This window comes from Lepidochelys kempii, chromosome 13 (genome assembly GCF_965140285.1).
Source record: "Lepidochelys kempii isolate rLepKem1 chromosome 13, rLepKem1.hap1, whole genome shotgun sequence".
NCBI classification, from domain to species: domain Eukaryota; kingdom Metazoa; phylum Chordata; order Testudines; family Cheloniidae; genus Lepidochelys; species Lepidochelys kempii.
The window spans coordinates 290818-311080 of NC_136392.1; the positions used below are offsets into that span (position 1 = coordinate 290818).

General features: G+C 46.8%; 1 protein-coding gene across 10 annotated transcripts in view; it reads left to right on the plus strand.

The window, feature by feature from the left end:
* Positions 1-19827, plus strand: part of ELMO2 (engulfment and cell motility 2) — a 49426-nt gene extending 29599 nt beyond the window's left edge. For 6 of the 10 annotated variants that reach the window (XM_073326831.1, XM_073326830.1, XM_073326832.2 and 3 more), the window contains 13 exons: positions 265-300; positions 3853-3903; positions 4215-4337; positions 4659-4793; positions 5285-5389; positions 5478-5586; positions 16223-16359; positions 16692-16855; positions 16964-17076; positions 17363-17470; positions 17829-17911; positions 18300-18377; positions 19023-19827. In XM_073326831.1, coding sequence (XP_073182932.1) covers positions 265-300; positions 3853-3903; positions 4215-4337; positions 4659-4793; positions 5285-5389; positions 5478-5586; positions 16223-16359; positions 16692-16855; positions 16964-17076; positions 17363-17470; positions 17829-17911; positions 18300-18377; positions 19023-19223 — 1443 coding nt within the window. In that variant the 3' untranslated portion in view covers positions 19224-19827. The other 4 variants (XM_073326835.1, XM_073326839.1, XM_073326837.1 and 1 more) reach the window with 3 other exon arrangements.
* Positions 19828-20263: the final 436 nt, after the last annotated feature.

Below are 20263 nucleotides of genomic sequence, written 5' to 3' on the forward strand. Positions count from 1 at the left end.
CCCATGGGACTGTCCAACATGTGCACACACAATCTCTAAGACCCATGGGCATGTCCCCATGACATGCATAAGAGAAGTAAGTTATCTGCTCTGCTTGAGGCGCCCCAAGATCTTACCTAGGTGTGGGGTGTGCATGCGTCTGTGTCGTGAAGCTTTGCTCTGTTAACTCTTCCTCTTCCAGTGCCCTGTTTGTGCCCTTTGCTCTGGGCTCTGAGCTAACTCCTCTGTCTGCTTCTCTTTGTGCCTTTTGCTTTCTGCCAGCAGGACAAGCTCCTTAACCCGCTAGACCTGCCTGTTACTGTAAGTAACTCCAGCCCTGGGGGAGGGTCAGATGCCTGCTGATCTGTAGGCATCCTAGGTAGTTATCCTCCAGCTATCTCTCCTAGTGCCAGAGATGCTGCATGGGGATTGGAGGTGATGGATGAGCCATGGGAGGGGTGATCCAGGGGATGGTGATGGAGGAACTATACGGAGGGTCTGCTTGACTTTAGCTGGCACAGAGGATATTTATAATGATGGTCCATAAAGGGGTTGTTTACGCTGGGGAAACTTTTAAAACCAGTTCAGCTAAACCAATTTTATAACCAGAACCAGTTCAGTAAAAACAGGCCAAGCTACCTTAAACTGCCTAAAACTGAGTCTGTGCTACAGCTCTGATTGGTTTTAAAATAGGCTAGAAAACTTGCTATGTAGATAAGACCTTATGATAGCAGAGGTGAAGGGGAACATTCACAGTACTCAATGCTGATGCTCTCAGGTTGTAGTAAAAAGAAAAGGAGTACTTGTGGCACCTCAGAGACTAACCAATTTATTAGAGCATAAGCTTTCGTGAGCTACAGCTCACTTCCTCAGATGCATATCGTGGAAACTGCAGCAGGCTTTATATATACACAGAGAATATGAAACAATACCTACTCCCACCCCACTGTCCTGCTGGTAATAGCTTATCTAAAGTGATCATCAGGTGGGCCATTTCCAGCACAAATCCAGGTTTTCTCACATTGTGTAAAGAGTTGTCACTTTGGATGGGCTATCACCAGCAGGAGAGTGAATTTGTGTGGAGGGGTGGAGGGTGAGAAAACCTGGATTTGTGCTGGAAATGGCCCACCTGATGATCACTTTAGATAAGCTATTACCAGCAGGACAGTGGGGTGGGAGTAGGTATTGTTTCATATTCTCTGTGTATATATAAAGCCTGCTGCAGTTTCCACGATATGCATCTGAGGAAGTGAGCTGTAGCTCACGAAAGCTTATGCTCTAATAAATTGGTTAGTCTCTAAGGTGCCACAAGTACTCCTTTTCTTTTTGCGAATACAGACTAACACGGCTGTTACTCTGAAACCTGTCAGGTTGTAGTGTATGTCATGCCTGATCTGGGGCTACCCCTTCAGCAATTATGCCATCAGAATACACTTCAGCCTCCAGCTGTCTGCCTCAGGATTGTTGCTTGTGTCCCACTGCCCATGCAGTTTAGAGTATGATTTAGAGACTTCCATTTGGAAGGTTCTTAAAGTGTTTTGCAGACTTTTGTAGCAGGAGAGAGCACTTTATTCTTGCTGAAAATACAGCCACCTCTGAGGTAGCTCTGTTGACACTTTTAACAGCACTTAGCAAACATGATGTAATATTCTAAGACAGACAATGGGTAGGCTTACCATCTCAAATGGAAAGTTCACAGGTAATTCAGGGAGGAAGAACCATAATTATGTGAGTAGGAGTTTGGCCAAGATACCAAGGCTAATACCCAACTCATAACGTTTCCAAGGGATCTTTAATGACCACTTAAATTTTCCTTGCATCCTTTGTATAGCGCCTAACATGTTGGGGTCCTGGTCCACAACTAGGGCTCTCAGCACTACAGTAATAACAATCCAAAAGAGCACCTCCAATCCCACAGAGCCCCTAGTACCATGCTGGGGCATTAGGGACAATAGTGACTTGGAGAGGAAAGCGCCCCCTGCAGTCACCCTCACCATTCCCTGCAGCACAGTGCCGCCAGGCCCATCCTGGGGCATTAGGGACAATATCAATCATTTGACAGTGGTTAGGCAGTGTATGTGTGCTCACACTTCTACTTACTATGCTAATCAGGATTGTTTCACTGTCTCCTTTCTTTCCAACCATTTACCTGCTTTATCCATCTGTTGTATCATCATATATACAGCCTGTAAGCTCTTTGGGACAGGGACTCCCTTTATTTTGTGTTTGTATGGCACAAATCTCTAAGGGCATTATAATAGAAATTATAAATAATAAGAAACAGTGCTAATTCAAGGGGCAATATATCCTCTTTTGAACCACACTTCCTGCAGCAGCTGGGTGTTAAGATGTCTCCCATTCAAGTACTGACTCATTTTGACTATAGTTAGCATGTGAGCCCTGCTGAGCTCACAGTTCTAGGTGGTTTGGCTATCAGCCAGAGTGTCACTCTGCTCTTCCTAGTGGTTCCTGTCTCCAGCAATATAGAACCAAAAGAGTGAAAACAAAGACCCTAGGAGCAGGCTGAAATGTACATTTTGCCATACTTCCTGTGTGGCCTGGAACTAGCAGGATTGGCATGGGGAGTTTGGGCAGTTGGGACAGTGCAAGGGAGATCAGGAGGGGTAGGTTGCACTGGTGTAATTATTTAAGTATGATTTCATATTCAAATCCAATTCTGGGCCTGCCCAGCCTGTGTTCACCAGTGCTCACAATGTGCAGGGGTTCTGAAATGGACTGTTCTGCTGAATTCATTCCCGATGGCAAATGGCCTGATAGGTCTGCCTCTTTTTATCATGGGCCCATCCAAAGACCTTGCCCCAATAGCAAATTTCTGAAAAGCTCCCACCATGATATTCGCACTGGCACAGCTCCACCTGATAGTGTAAACAGGTTGCTGGTGTTTTAACCAGCATGTCATCTAGACCTGTGGAGAGATGGTAGGGTAGGTGATATGTGCATGATGTCTGGTCAGCTGGCCATGCTGGTCCCAGACACACAGGTTTGCAGCAGACTCATGTGTCTGTCTGTCTGTCGGGATGAGGCACCTCCTCAGCATGTGTAATGTTTAAACACTTCTCACTTCTTTATTTCTTTGCTAAATTGGAAAGAGCACAGTTAAAGAGCCTTTACTCCTCAGGCTGAGGTACAGGCCGAGGGGAAAAAAGCCACTGGAGCAAATATAGCAACTGAAAACTTCAAGCATGAAACTTACTTCCTTTCTATTTGTGTAACTCAAAATCAGCTCAGTGGTTTGTCTTCAAACTGCCCCTTAAAAATCATCTTTGGTGCTGAGACAAGGGAAATGTGAGCTCCAGAGAAAGAGTTCTGAGGAAGTGATAAGCTGTTGAAACAGGGGGACTCTTGTGTCGGCTCGGAACATGCTGGCTGGGCTGTTTACCTGATTGCAGTAAGACTTCTGTAGACAAATACATCCCTGCACTGGTCAGAGTACACCTCCCCAGTTCAAGGGCATCTGGGACAGGCTTGGCCCGCAGCACAGGCTAGGGCAGCCCAAGTAACACTCCATGCTGCCATAGTTCCAACAGGCATTGACCAGCAGGGGACATCCAGGGCCAAGCTTCCTCCTGCCCCCAGACCTCCACACATCCTCTTGCACTGGTGGTATGGCAGTGCAAAGGGGCCATAGAGCAATAATGAATTGGGCCCTTAGATCTCAGGATGACCAGCACTCTAAAGAGACACAGATCGGGGGGAGGAATTGTCCCACAGTGATTGTCTGTAATGAGTTATCTGCCCTACATAGTATGGGCTGTCACTGATCTGTCGCTTGCCTTTTCTCTCCTTTCTGCAAGAGGTGGGTTCTGTTTTTGTTTTTCTCTCATGTTTCTTTTATCTCTGAATTCCCAACAGGAAATGGCTAATGCGTTTGCCCAGAAGCACCTGAGGTCTATAATCCTGAATGTGAGTATGTGACAAATGACAGGGAGCTTCTTAGCCATTACTAATTGGAAACCTCGATTATGCTGAGTATAAATCTTGCTGCCTAAGGGCACCTCCAGGAGTATGAGTCTGTGCAGAGTGGAATTGCAGCCACTTGTTAAAGAGAGAGAAGACCGTTGACAGCGTGTTTCCTTCTGGCATTAGAGCAGGTCCCGTCAGGTGTTGGATCTTCATGAACACAGGGGTATGGGCAGCCTGACTTATGCCTACAGCAAGCAGCACTCAGTAGTTTTTCTAACTGTTCACTCTTGCCCCCACCCTTGATATTGCAGCATGTGATCAGAGGAAACCGCCCAATCAAAACAGAAATGGCGCATCAGCTGTACGTGCTGCAGGTCCTGACCTTTAACCTCCTGGAAGAGCGGATGATGACCAAGATGGATCCCAATGATCAGGTCATTGTTAGGGCTGCAGTGAGTGCACTGTAGAGGAAGCCCCAGGATCAGCAGGCTGGGTACGATTATGAGGGACAGGAGGTGCTGAAAGAGGGGAACTGCTTCATGACTGGCTTCCTTAGCTCCACCTCAGCTGCAGGGAGTGTTAAAAGCTGAAGTTCCCAATGGGTGTCACCGTAAAAAGTGCCAGCTCAATTCCTGGCACTTGATCCATGCCCACAACATGAGCTCTGGAGAGAGACAGGACCGCATGGTGTTGTGTAGAAATATTGCTGGTGTGATTCCTGATGCGCTGCAATCTCCTTGCCGTTTATCCCTCAGGCACAAAGAGATGTCATATTTGAGCTGAGAAGAATCGCTTTTGATGCAGAGTCTGATGGCAACACCGTACCTGGGGGCGGGACAGAGAAACGCAAAGCCATGTACACCAAGGACTACAAGATGCTGGGATTCACTGTATGCATCCGGAGGGATTGCTGATGCCGCCGTGTGCTAGAGGCAGCTTAAGAGTTCCCTATTGGGGAGGGGGGAACAGGAGGAGGCCACAAAGTGCACAGATGACACCCCGTTTCTGTATCGGAGCCTTGGACATCTCCTAAGAGAGGAACTCTGCAGAGGCAGGGCCCCCTGTTTGTATCATTGTGAACACACTGCTTAGTTAAAGCCAGTGATTGGGCTCAGGTCTCTTGCGCATGATGTGCAAGGATCTTCTCGGAGGGCACAGATTGTTGTGTGCGAGTCACATCTATCTCCACAAGAGCAACAAATAACATTTCCAGAGACAACTTGGATAGGTGGCCACTCGAGTGTTCCCTGTGTGGATTGCTCATCTCAGGCGGAGGGTTCTGGGAGGGTTAAGGACCCCCTACACAGGCAGATTCAGGGAAGTTTCTTTCAGGATTCCCTAGGACTAATGTGTTTGGGTTTTTCCTACACTCTACCCACAGAATCACATCAATCCAGCCATGGACTTTACCCAGACTCCCCCAGGGATGCTGGCTTTGGACAACATGCTCTACTTGGCCAAATTCCATCAGGACACCTACATCAGGGTATGGAGAAAAGGGTACCTCCTGCAAACATCATCACCCTGGTTTGTGCTGCGTCATGCGTGCTCTCTCTCTCTCTCTCTCTCTCTAGATTGTCCTGGAGAACAGCAGTCGAGAGGACAAGCATGAGTGCCCATTTGGGCGCAGTGCCATTGAGCTCACCAAAATGCTGTGTGAAATCCTGCAGGTTGGGGAGCTCCGTAAGTGCCTCCACCCTAACCCCTGGAACCTTTCTCTGGATGTGCTGTGTACTGGGGAGGTGCTCCCCTGAAATCACCCATAGGGTATACATCCTGTGCCCAAGGGCAGAGAGACTGGAGCTCCATGCTTTCTTGTGATCCATGAGTGCTGAGACCAGGGTCTGTGCTCTTTGGTGACCTAGGCTCCTCGGGCTGGAGTAGGGCTGTACAGGGTCAGAGGACACAGTGGTAAAACTGCCTGCACTACAGCTCATCCAGCTGGTAATACCAGGGCTGAAGAGCAGGTAAGAAATGTCCTTATGTAGGCAAGGCCATGGATGCTGTTGGGGCCTCCTGAGCCATGTGAGAGAGTCAGGAGAGAAGCTCTCTTCTGGGGCTACAAGGGTGGCAGTGCTCAGCTCTTCTTTAGGCATGTGTCAGTATGGATCCCACTATAGGTGTGCATGTCCCTCATAATCTTTTTCTGAATAGCAATGTCTGTTGGGCCCTGTGTGTGCCCTGTGCAATGGCATAAAGGGAAAAGAGACCACAACCCTCCCTTCGTTCCCTCTTACAACCCATGGCAGAGACACTGAACCAAATGAGTGTCTGACTCATTACTCTTTCTTGAGCTTCAAACTCACTTCAGATTACTTTATTCTGTGAAGGAATTCCTCTTCACCTCATTATTAATTTTGATTTGGACATTAAAAAAAAAAAAAGGGAAAAGGTTAGGGGTTAACCTGCCTAAAAGCTCCCATGCACACAACCTGCATAGCACAGTGAGGCACTTCACACATGCTATAGGTTAAAACCCTGTCCATTGTGCAACGATCTCATGTCCTTAACTGATGAGCACAACAGATTCCATTTCTGCCTTGAGGAAGGGCACATCCGCAACAAGTGCTCATTCTGCTGTTCCTTCTCATCCAACACGCGAACATGAAGAGACACGAGGCTCAAGTTACATATCTTTGAGCAATCCATGAATGATGCATCCAATCCTGGAGACGAGAGCTCCACCAAGCTGGAGTCAAGGAGGCTATCCCCAGCAACTGCTCCACTAAGCAGGCACCATACCCCTGTTTTCCATTGGGGGGGAAGAAGTCATCAAAAAGGGTGCCAAGACCACTGGTATCAGTCCCAAGATCTCCAAGACCAGTCATAGCACAGGCATAGATGGCCTTACTGTTCAACACTTTAGCACCAACTCCAGGACAAAGAGTACCAACAGACTGGCATGGATTCCAAGTGCAGCTTGGAGCATCCAGCAGTTTTATCCTGAAAAGAGGATTTGAAACATTCCTCCAAAGACAGGTCTAACCCCTCCATGACATTGAGGGCTGGAAGCAAGCGAGCAGACTATGAAGACAGCACAGGAGACAGCTGTACTTTTACAGATTTTGACACTGAGACTTACACAGGTACCAACACTCATGCCAGTCAACAAACCTTTCTGGTACCAAGATGCACCTTAGAGGAACTGCCATCACCTCTACACTTGGGATAGAAACCAGCACTGGAGGCCCCAGCACCAGACATACCCCCAATGGTACTGCTGTTCACTGAGATGTACTTCTCTTCACCATATCCAACCCATTCCCTCTCTCCTACTTCAAGCAGGGAACCCTCTTCCATCAGATCAGCGTAAGGATCTGTGGGACTAGAACCCAGGTCTGCAGAGCTCAGGACTGCAGTTCTGACATCGTCACCAGGGGGCCATCCAGAGCCCCATCCAAGGAGCATTGTGGAGATTAGGTGCGGTAGGAAGAACTGCTCAACGGGCATAGGCACTGACTCCAGGGCTGGAGCACCCAAGGAGAAAAATTGGTGGGTGCTCTGCAACCACCGGCAGCTCCCCGCTCCAGCTCACCTCCGCTCCGCCTCCACCTCCTGCGGGAGTGCACCGCGTGCCCGCTTTTTCCCCCCTAGCTCCCAGCGCTTACATCGCGAAACAGCTGTTTCGCGTGGCAGGGAGGGAGGGGGGTGGAGAGGGAACGTGGCACACTCGGGGAAGAGGCGGGGCCAGGTGGGGATTTGGGGAGGGGTCCAATAGGGGCAGGGAGGGGGCAGAGTTGGGGCGGGGACTTTGGGGGGGAAGGAGTTGGAATGGGGGCGGGCCAGGGATGGGGGGGCGCAAGCTCCCACCAGCGCCGGAGAAAGTTGGTGCCTATGCCAATGGGTCCAGAGCTGCAATATCCTGCAGCCTTTTTATTGGCCCATGCTCACTATTTAACCCTAGAGGGTGCCCCAGGAAGTTGTTTGGACAACCACACAGACCTCTGGCCTGCTGCAACTCCAGACCTCCCCTAGCTTTCTGATCTCCAGTCTCCAAATTCAGCCGGACTCTGACCTTTACTCTTGCCTGTTGATCCCATCTCTAGCGATTACTCCTATCCCTGCTCGCTGACTACTGCCTCGTGGCCACCCTTGACTGTGTGGACACCAGCCCAGCCATAACTGCTAGGTCAAACTACTTACACCTCTATCTCTTACTCTCAGAAAAGGATCTTAGAGGGAGTTCCAGCAACATTCTATACCAGGCACCGATGCATGGCTGCAGTTGACCTGTCCACTGCCAATCTGGCCAGTACTCTTATAATCTGCACCTTGGCCTTACCAGCCCTCCTGGGGCCATCCACAGTCCAGGAGCAGACCCCCGTTGTATGTATAGGGGAAAAGGATGACATCTCAATCACCATTGGGTCAATGGCCAAGCCCTCCCCTCATCAGAACTAGAGGAAGCCCTTCATGAGCAAGTCAAGGCAGCTTGAGAGATGCTCCAACTGTTCTCCCCACCAAAGGGGTCTTCATTTTTTCCTGATGAGGTGGTTGCTTCAGTCCAGACACTAGCCATTGTTGACTTTAGAGCCTTCCAAGATGTGCTCTCGAGGATAGCTAAAACATCAGCTATTGAGATAGCAGTGATCCAAGAGAACACGCACAAGCTGTTTGATATTTTTAGCTCCTCAGGGCCATCAAGAATTGACCTCCTGATTTAATGAGGGCATACTGGACCCAGCAAAGGGACTGTGGCATGCCCCAGTCTCGCTTTCCCCTGCTTGGAACTAAGAAGAAAAGCACTGCCAAATACTGTTCAAGAGCTTTGAGCATTTTTAGATGCATCCGGCACCAGGGTTGCTAGTAGTATCTGTTCTTCAGGAGAAAAGATCAGATCCATCAAGGAACTCCTAAAGATAGGGACCTCATGAAATTAGACCTTTTTAGTCAGAGGGCACATTCATCAGCCTCCCTCCGGATGTGTATGATGAACTATCAGACCTTGTTCGTGAAAGGGGTTTTTTATAGGGGAAAGAGTGTGATTCTTCCATCCCCTTCCTATTTTGGCTCCCACAGGGATGCAGAGAAGAGCTCAGAGAAACCATCAGAGGTCCAGGTGATAACAAAAAACAGCGCTACAAGTAGCAATGGACAAGGATTGGTCCTGCTTTGAGCAGGGGGTTGGACTAGATGACCTCCTGAGGTCCCTTCCAACCTGATATTCTATGATTCTATGATTCTAAGTCTGGTACAGTTGCTAGATCCATGGCTATGGCAATCATAACACACCAGGCAGCTGTTCAGCAACCAGACGGCTGAGGCACTCCCATTCTCTCAAGGCTTCAAGGATAGTGCTGAGGATCCTAGGGATCTACATCCTAGCACCATATCAAAGCTCTTCCAACATCAGAGCCTACAAAAGCAAAGAACGCTGTCCTGTTGCCAGGTACCAACCAGATACACATCCAGAAAGCAGGGCAGTAGCTCCAGGAGTACCTGCCATCTTCCTCTGTTGTGCAGCAGGTTTGATTGGGGTGTTGAGAACCACATCAAGACCATCCCAGAGCTGACCTTGAGAAACCACCTCACCCACTTCCATCTGGTGTGGTCTGGGATTATACCAGCAAGTGAGTGCTGGGTATGCCCCATCTAACTCTTTTCCTTGCCCCTACCCACTCTCCTTCCCTGTCTGTCTTCATGGACCCCTCATGAGAGCCTGTTACAAAAAAGTGGCCTCATTGCTTCATCTAGGATCCATAGGAGAGGTTCCACAGGAGGACAGGGGAAAAGGCTTCTGCTCCCAATATTTCCTTATTCTGAAGAAAAAACTTGCCTTCTTCAGAGGAGATTGAACAGACACATTTGCCGCTTCAGATTCAGTATGGTAGCACCTTCTTCATCCCAGAAGGCTCTGGACTGATTTGTGGCTCTTGACTTGTAGGAAATGTACTTCCACACAGCGATCCACCTAGGCCACAGAAGTAACGGATATTTACAGTAGAGCCCAATCACTGCAAGTACAAAGTATTGCCTTTCAGGTTCTTCACAGCATCAAGAGTCTACAAAATGTGTTGCCACAATGGTGGCACACCTAAGAGGGCATCTGTGTCTAGAGGACTGGCTGATCAGAGGCAGATCCTATCAGGAAGCTCTGAGAAGCCTCAGTTGTGCCCTTTCCCTGTTTGCCCAGCTGGGCTTCCTGGTGAATTACAAGAAATTATCTTCTTATCCTATCACAGATAATAGTTTATATGGGCCAGGATAGATTCCATGACAGCAAGGGCTAAGCTGCCAGAAGACTGATTCCTTTTGCTCCAGTTATCACTGAACACAGTGAAATCACAACCAGCTATGATGCTGCTTGCCAGAATTCATTTGAGGCCTCTACAATTCTGGCTCAGGTCAGTTTACTTCTAGGCTAAGTACCTGATGAGCAGGAAAGTCCTGCTACCACCTCATGTGCTCTTAGCGCTGGACTGGTGGCTGCATCCCAACAAAGTCCAAAAAGGGATGCGGGTCACAGTGACCCTGTTGCCAACTATGGCATTAGTCGACACATCAGGTACAGGCTGGGGAGCTCACCTAGGCCATCTACAGATGCAAGGAGTCTAGTCCCCAGAGGACACAGGGCTGCATATAAATGCCCTAGAACTCAGAGCAATTGGACTGATGTGTATGGCATTCCTCCCAGTCTTACGACATTCCATAGTGCAGATACTGACAGACAATACATTCGCATTTCATTTCATAAACGAGGAAAGAGTGACAGCTCTTTGCCTCTCTGCATAGGAATGAACAAACCATGGAAATGGTATCATCTGCATAGCATAACCCTGGGAGCTCTGCACCGCCTGGGAGTTGTCAACAATCTGATGAACGTCCTGAGCAAGCAGTCAATTACCAGTCACAAGGGTTAATGCAGGATTCTCTCACTAGGTCGACTTTCCATCAGTGGACAACAGCTCTGATGTGTACCACCAAAGACAACACCAAGTGTCCAAACTTCTGTTCCAGAGAGGGCATGAGCCTTTGATCATTGCTGGATGGTTTTCTTCTGCAATGGAATCAAGACCTTGTATTGCCTTCCCACCAATTCTGCTAATCCCCAAGGTTACTGATAAAGTCTCAGTACCAAGGTCATATTCAGAGCTCCTATTGACTGAGGCAGTTCTGGCTGACAGACCTGTTGCAGGTGTCTGTGCAATCACCGGCAGGCTGTGGGGCCAATTAGACCTTTTGTCACAGGGTCAGATTCTCCACTCTGAACCAAAGTTCCTGCGCTTGACTGCTTGAATGCTGGCTGGTTAAGCACCATGGTAAAGGATTGCTCCTTACAAGTTCAAGAAATCCTGGTACAGAGCAAGAAAACTGACTCCAGCAAATGGAAAAGATTCTCTGTATGGGTTGCCTGATACAGTTTAGACCAGAAGATTTTTAACTATTTGCTGCAGTTAAAACATTCTGAATTGTCCTTTAGTTCAGTCAAGGTCCACCTGGTGGCAATATCAGTGTACCATCCACCGATACAGTTGCTCTTGATCTTCTCTTATCCGCCAATATCCAAGTTTTTCAAGGGTCTAATGGCTACTTACCCACTGGTCAGGGAACTTATTCCCACATAGAACCTCGGCATCATCCTTCTAAGGCTAACAGAGCTCCCTTTTGAGCCCCTCTTGGAGTGTGCTATCCACCATCTCACTCTCAAAACAGTCTTTTTTTTTGGTGGTCATCACCCAAGTCAAGGTGAGAAAGCTTCAGGCACTCATGCAGAACCCCTCTATGCCTCATTCCATAAAGACAGGATTGTACTTAGACTTCCTGCAAAATTCATTCCCAACATGGTTTCTGAGTTCCAAAACCAATCTATCACTTTATCTCTGGTCTCTCCAAAGCCACATTCCACCCAAGAAGAGAAGCTGCTGCAAACTCTGGATATATTCAGAGTTTCCCAATATTCTAGTGACAGGGCCACACTTTTTAGATTGTGCCAACATCTATTTTGTGGCTGTGGCCAGCTGCTCCAAGGGGCAGGCTATTTCATCACAAAGACTATCAAAATGGGTAACTCAGTATATCTCGTTGTGTTACTTGCTGGCCACTGTACCTCTCCCACTGACAGTTAAGACTTTCTCCACCAGAGCCCAAGCAACATCTGCCTGCTTCCAAAATATGCCAGTTATCCAAAATCTGCAAGACAGCTATGTTAAACAATCCATTCATGTTTGTCAAACACTATGAACTGTGCTTAGGTGCTAGATCTGATGTCAATTTGGGAGAGCAGTCCTCCAATCTCTATTTAACTACTGCAGCTGATACTCTTCATTCCCACCATCCTGAGGGAACAATACTTTCCAGTCACTTATAGTGGGATCTACACTGACACGTACTCAAAGAAGAGAGAACAGTTACTTACCTACAATAACTGTGGTTCATCAAGATGTAGTCAGTGTGGATCCCATGACTCACCCTCCATCCATGCTTTTCACACTCCTCAGCAGTCATGGGCTACGAATTGCAAGGGAACTAAAAAAGGGTCGTGGCTGCTTTATGCTCTAGCACAGGAATGCAAGGGGGCATAGGGCACATGCATTGCTGTGACAGATGCTGCTACTCAGAAAAGATTCCAAGCTTGCCACATGTGAACCTACAGTGGGATCCACACTGACGAATCGTGGTTACTGTAGGGTAAGTAACTGTTCTTTTAATCATTCTTTATGGCACAGCGCAAATCACAGTAGCAACCATCAAGATGCAAAGAAAATCTGAGGAACCCAGACAACCTCCAAGCAACACCCCAAGGCAAACCTTGCCACCTGGAGGCCAAACAGCTACAGGAGCCAGTCCCCATTGGGTGAAAGTAGAAACAGATGCAGAAAACCCCTTGAGGGCAAAAGGAAGTTATTGGGGGGAAGGAGGGGGGGAATATATGGAAGAAAGGGGAAGTCAGTAGTCATGACTATAAATCAAAAATTAAGAATAGTAGAAAACTGATAAGAGAAGCAAAGGGACAGAAGGAGAAATCTGTGGCCAGCAGAGTTAAGGACAATAAGGAGGAGTTAAAGTATATTAGGAACAAAAAGAATCCTAACACTGGTATTGGTCCTTTACTAGATGGGAGTGTTAGTGTTATCAGTAATAATGCAGAAAAGGGAGAAGTGTTCAATAAATATTTCTGTTTTGCATTTGGGGAAAAAACAGGTAGTATAGTCATGTCATATATGATAACACGCTTTCCAATCCACTAATATCTCAGGAGACTGTTAAACATTTTTTAATCAGCAGAACCAGACAACTTGCATCTATGAGTTTTAAAAGAGCTGGCTGAGGAGCTTGCTGGAAAGTTAATGTTGATTTATCAGTAAGTCTTGGAACTCTAGGGAAGTGCCAGAAGACTTGAAGAAAGCTAATATTGTGCCAATATTTAAAAAGGGTAAACGGGATGACCTTGGTAGTTATAGGCCTGTCAGTCTCCCATCAATCCTGGGCAAAATAATGAAACCGCACTCAATAAGAATTAAAGGAGGGTAATATAATTTAATGCCAATCAACATGAGTTTATAGAAAATAGATTCTTTCAAACTAACTTGATATCTTTATTTTTTCTGGAGGGGGGTGAGATTACTGGTTTGGTTGATAAAGCTAATACTGTTCATGTAATATACTTGGGTGCCACGAGACATTTTGATTTAAAAAAATTAGAACGATATAAAATTAATGTGGCACACATGAAATGGATTAAAAGATGGCTAACTGATGGGTCTCAAAATGTAACTGTAAACAGGGAATCATCATCAAGCAGGTGTGTTTCTAATGAGTTCCCACAGGGATTGGTTCTTGGCCTTACACTTTTTAATATTTTTATCAATTACCTGGAAGAAAACATAAAATAACTGTTTTCCGATTATGCAAAAATTGGGGGAGTGGTGAATAATGAAGAGGATAAGACTGATACAGCGTTATCTGGATAGCTTGGTAAACTAGGTGCAACCAAACAATATGCATGCTAATGCAGCTAAATATATACATCTAGAAACGAAAAACGTAGGCCATACTTACAGGATGGGGGACTCTATCCTGGAAAGCAGTGACTCTGAAAAAGATTTGGGAGTTGTGGTGGATAATCAGGTAAACATGAGCTCCCAGTGCAATGCTGTGGCCAAAAGGGCTAATGTAATCCTTTGATGCATAAATAAGGGAATTCCGAGTAGGAGTAGAAGTTATTTTACCTCTCTATTTGGCACTGGTGTGACTACTGCTGGAATACCATGTCTTGTTCCTGTGTCCAGAATTCAAGAATAATGTTGATAAACTGAAGCGTGTTCAGAGAAGAGCCACAAGAATGATTAAAAGATTACAAGATACCTTATAGTGATAGACTTAAGGAGTTCAATCTATTTAGCTTAATACAGAGAAGGATAAAAGGTGACATGATTACAGTCCATAAATACCTACATGGGGAACAAATATTTTAATAATGGGTTCTTCAGTCTAGCAGAGAGAGGTGTAACACAAGCCAATGGATGGAAGTTGAAGCCAGACAAATTCAAAAAGGAAATAAGGTGTAAATTTTTGACAATTAGGGTAGTTAACCATTGGAACAATTTACCAAGAGTCATGGTAGATTCTCCACCACTGGCAATTTTTATATCAAGATTGGATGTTTTTCTAAAAGATCATCTCTAGGAATTATTTTGGGGAAGTTCTGTGACCTGTGTTATACAGGAGGTCAGACTAGATGATCACAGTGATCCTTCTGACCTTAGAATTGATGAATAAGGTGCCTGAATAAAGCAGCAGAAGTAGCAGAGTATTGCACAGTGATTCTTGCTCACCAGTTAAAGACATGGACTGATTCTCAGATCTGGACTCTGAAGTAATTTCCCCATCCCCAACATATACTAGCATGGGGATAGGGGAGGTAAACCGTAGACAGGATCATGTAGCCTTTCTTTAATATAAATTGAATTTAGTAATTTGGCATTAAACTACCATGGGTTCAGCTCCTGTTGCTACAGTTTCAAGCTCAGCAGAGTGAAAATCACCTCTGGTGCTTTTCTCAAATTTGGAGACTCCAGGAACACATGAAGACCAAGGATAGTGATCAAAGACGCAATCACGAGGACAAAGTATTATCTGAACTACAAGTTTTATTAAAGCACTAAGTAAAGTTAAAATTACCCATGCATATATAAATCCTACAAAAAACCATGCAATGACTAAGACTGTAGTCATATTCACATTCTCAAAGATATTCTAGCGTCTGATGGATCTCTCAGCAGATGACCATTGATAGACGGATGGTTCCTGCTGGGGTTTCCCCGTGAGGTTGTTCCTTGGGGTCTTCCCACTTTTACCCAACCAATTAACCTCTTCTATATTGTTGTTCTGATCACATATTCATGAGGGTTTCAACTCTCTTTTCCTTATCCGTACTTCCACACCCCATGAATACTGGGGTGCCCCATTTTTCATAGGTAGTTTCTTAGTTCCTCTTATTTTCATTAGCATCTATGTACAACATGTAACCTGCAGTCAGGACAGGTATCAGAGTAGCAGCCATGTTAGTCAGTATCCGCAAAAAGAAAAGGCGTACTTGATGAAGTGAGCTGTAGCTCACGAAAGCTTATGCTCAAATAAATTTGTTAGTCTCTAAGGTGCCACAAGTACTCCTTTTCTTTTAGTCAGGACAGGACATTCCATATTACAATCAGGTGTCTTGTGGTCTTGGACAATACATAGTAGTTTATTGCAATCTAGTTTTCTTTAATATCACCTATTGGCACATCTTTTACAGTAATCTTGTGACTTTACTGGCATAGGGTTATTCCTAGGTCACCTATTAATGTCAGGTTTCGGAGTAGCAGCCATGTTAGTCTGTATTTGCAAAAAGAAAAGGAGTACTTGTGGCACCTTAGAGACTAACAAATTTATTTGTGCATAAGCTTTCGTGAGCTCACTTCATCAGATGTCAAGCATTCTTAAGTCTATGGCCTAGTATGGCTAAACTAAAATCTTACAGGCCTCAGGCTGTAGGTCCTGCATTCCAGCCATGCTTTACTGATATACCTAATACAAACTCATCACTCCAAAATACTTGTCAATCTTATACTTCTATATCCGACAATTTAAATCTATTTAGCATATATTTATTATATATGAACTATCATATGAATTGACCTTGACACCAAATTACACAATGATTAATGGATGATAAAATGAACTACTTGGCTACAATCATGTGTTAGGGTCAGAAGTGTGTATTACACACACTGTCAGGCTGCTCTGATTGCAACAAGCTTAGTTCTTCCCATGAGCTCCAGGACCTCCTGCCCTGGCTGCTCAGATACTCACATAGTTTCCTTCTCTGTCCCTGAAGCCAATGAGGGCCGGAACGACTACCACCCCATGTTCTTCACCCATGACCGAGCATTTGAGGAGCTCTTTGCCATCTGCATCCAGCTGCTGAACAAGACCTGGAAGGAGATGAGAGCAACGGCAGAGGATTTCAACAAGGTCAGGGGGATGGGAACCTGACCTGGGAAGGGCTCTGTATCAGAGAGGGAGAGCGCACAGACAGACTCCTTGACTCAGCAAAGTATGGAGCAGTGGGGAGGTGTGTACAAGTGCACGTAGCAATATGTTTAGGATACTGGTGAAAGAGGCAGCCCTGTGACCTCTGCTTTCCCTGCCCTGGGCCCTCAAAGCCCTCAGTTGGATGTGCCCCCTGACCACACTCTCACTGTGTCTGTCCCTTGCAGCCCTTGGCTGAGTTCAGCCCTGGATCCCAGTTCCCCTTGGGCAGCAGGAATGTAAGCTGCATGTTATCTCCCATCCTATCCCTCTAGGTGATGCAGGTTGTACGTGAGCAGATCACCCGGGCTCTGCCCTCCAAACCCAATTCCTTGGACCAGTTCAAGAGCAAGCTGCGCAGCCTAAGCTACTCTGAGATCCTGCGGCTACGCCAGTCTGAGAGGATGAGCCAAGATGACTTTCAATCACCACCCATTGTGTAAGTGCCTGACAGGGGTAACTCTTCCCCACATACTGGCCTCCCTTGCATTGAATTGCTGGCTGCTATCCCCAGACTCTTGTTTACTCAATTGTCCTTGATCTCCAGGGAGCTGAGAGAGAAAATCCAGCCTGAGATCCTGGAGCTGATAAAACAGCAGCGTCTGAACCGGCTCTGCGAGGGAAGCAGCTTCCGGAAAATTGGGAATCGCAGGAGACAAGGTTTGGCCTGCTACAGCCTCCCGGTGTGGAAGCACTGAAGCAAATAGGGCCAAGTGGGTTTCCCAGATGGCAGGGACTCTGCAAGGAACGGGGTGGATAGACAGGGTTGCTACACTGGCCAACAGGCTGGGATGGCACAGAGGTGCATACATACAGGAGACCACAATCCTTGTCACAGCCAGCAGATGGCACGGTAGAGAATGAGATAGTGGGGCCATACTGGGCTGTCATGGGGGCCTTGTCTGAATGACTCTACGCCATGCTGTATGTATGTTGTGTTTTCCAGAGAGATTCTGGTACTGTCGTCTGGCTCTGAATCACAAGGTTCTACACTACGGAGACCTGGAAGACAATGCCCAGGGCGAAGTGACCTTTGAGTTGCTGCAGGAAAAGAGTAGGTCCAGGTTATTGCTCTGACACTGGCAACGACCATTAGTACCAGTCTCAAGGAGGGAGGAGGGTCTAGTGGCTACAGCACTGACTCGTACTCAGGAGATCTGAATTCAGTTCCTGGCCCTTCCACAAACCCCTGTGTGACCTTTGATGTGTCACTTGGTACTTCCCACATCAGGGGCTATGGGGATAAGTTAATTTGTGTTTATGAGGCTCAGACAGTCTGGTAATGGAGTCCATAGAAAAGCCTGTGAACAGACAGATGGACATGGGGCCGTGCACCTGTAACATCAAGGTAAAGCCCCATCTCTTCATGGTCAGGGTTCCTCCTGTTTGTGACTTTCCTGTTTCACTCCTAGTCCCTGTAGCAGACATCAAGGCCATCGTCACAGGGAAGGACTGTCCACACATGAAGGAGAAAAGTGCACTGAAGCAGAACAAGGTAACTGCTCCCTTCCGTTCTTTGGTACAGTCCCCTGGCTAAGGAGCAATTCTTGGAGAGGTAGAAGCAGCAGAAGCAAGAGCTCTAAATGACAGCTGTCTATGGGAACCATTTACACACGGTCCCAGCCTAAATCTGGGACCCCTACATCTCTTTTCCAGTCCCTGGTCTCTTTGCTGTTTCACTTCTAGAACCACTGGCCACCCAACTTGTTCTGTGACTGGCAAGGTGCCCTGGTGCTAGTTGCACAGTGAGGAGGTGCCCAGGGCACAGGATTGCATTGTGGAGGTGTCCTGGTCTGCTGCTAGGACCCCCAATATTGTTGGTGTAGCAGAAAGGACTGTTATGATGCTTTATCTAGCTGATGAGTAAAAACCTCTTCCTACAGGAAGTGTTGGAATTGGCCTTCTCGATATTGTATGATCCTGATGAGACGCTGAACTTCATTGCACCTAATAAGTATGAGGTAAGAAATGGGGCTGTCAAGTTGCAAAGAGGAGACCGGGAAAAAAACAGGTCCCCCCAGGGTTTGGCCAAGGTGCACCAGCCTCACTATTAAAAAATGTTGCCTAATGCTCAAGCTAAATCTCCCTTGTTTGTAATATCATCCTGTTAGGGCAAGTTCTAGCCCCTTGTACCCCCTGAATGACTTCCCTTAGTCCTTGGCAGAGGCGCCGTCTCTCGAAGTTGCCAGGGGGTGCTTGACCCCCCCGCTCCGGAGCACCCACAGAGTCGGTCCTTGGTGTTGGCCATCAACAGGCTGTTCTTCACTTGCTCTGAGATGTGATGCCTAAAATTGCATGGTCTTTTCTGCTGCCATGTCACATTGCAAACTCATGTCCAATTGTCTGCTCACTCAGTTGGGGGTCTCAGTCATTCTTGCTTCCCTAGCTTCTCCCTCCCATTAGGAGTCTGTGGTTGAATTACTTTCCCCCAGATGAATTTAATACTTTTTCTGAATTTCTCATTTTATTTCCTGCTTCTATCACCAATTTCAGGGGGCCTCCAGAAGGACGTTCCTACCCATGGTTTGTGCTGGTGTATTTTTGGGTGGGGGGCATTCCCAATGGTTTATGCCTAGGGGTGTAAGTTGTCTGCTTGTTCTCCACAGTACTGTATCTGGATCGATGGACTCAATGCCCTCCTGGGGAAGGACATGTCCAGTGAGCTAACCAAGAGTGACCTGGACACGCTGCTGAGCATGGAAATGAAGCTGAGACTCCTGGATCTGGAGAATATCCAGATCCCTGAGGCCCCACCGCCCATCCCCAAGGAGCCCAGCAGCTACGACTTTGTCTATCACTATGGTTGACACAGGCAGAACTGGACAGGGAAAGGGGAGAATGAGACAGCTACTCCTGAAGAGAGACTCAGAACCCTGGAGATTGTTCTGAGACTGGCATCATGTCCTTTGTTCGTACAGGACCAGTTCTGAACATGGCAACAATTGATCACTAATCTCTCTATGACCCAGCCATTCCAGTAGGCCTGCAGCTTCTTGTTTACCCACCTCCTTATGGGGTGAGAGTCATGATGCTCAGGTGCCATATGGGGGAGGCACCCCATTCTCTCAACAGCACCACTGCATGGCACTGGGTGAGCAATATGCCTAGCAAGAGGAGGAACTTCTGCCCTGGCCTCAGGGTTGGCATCCACCCTTGTATCCCAGAATGGTTGAGTCTCCCTTCAATCCCACCTCCTACCAGAAAACATAATAAAACTATTGGGTGACTGACAGCTGCCGCAGCAAAAAATAGTGCAAAGAGGGAATCCCTTGGTCGCTACAGGAGTGACACTGGTGCCTGAGGGATGAGAGCAGAAGCCAATGAACAGTTGGGGAGTCAGCATCCCCCAGTAACTCATTATTGTATGATTTTGTATGAATTACCATAATATAAATAATAATCCTTACCATATCTATGGTATTTAACTCCTTGAAGCGCTTCATAAGCATTAATGTTAATCCTACAATCCTTTTCTTATGCAGTGGGAAAACTCAACCACAGACATTTAGTGATTTGTCCAATGCTACAGAGAGAGGGTCATTGCCTGAGTTGGATTTAAGCTGGGTCATAGCATCTAGCTTTTATGCTTTGTCCTCTAGAGCTATTTCCTCCCACAAACATTGAGTATCTCCTTGTCCGTCTGTCCATCCATCTATGCGATACCAAGATCCAGCATCAAGATACTGATGCTGCTTCTATATTTCAAGGGCATCAGACATTCTTTGCTGCTTCACCAGATCACATACTCCAAGGCTCTGCATGGGGACAGGTAAGGAGGAATTTCCAGCAGGAGTGAGTGCTCTTCCAGGGAGTCATGGAGCAGTGAGAATCATATGTGAACTAATGT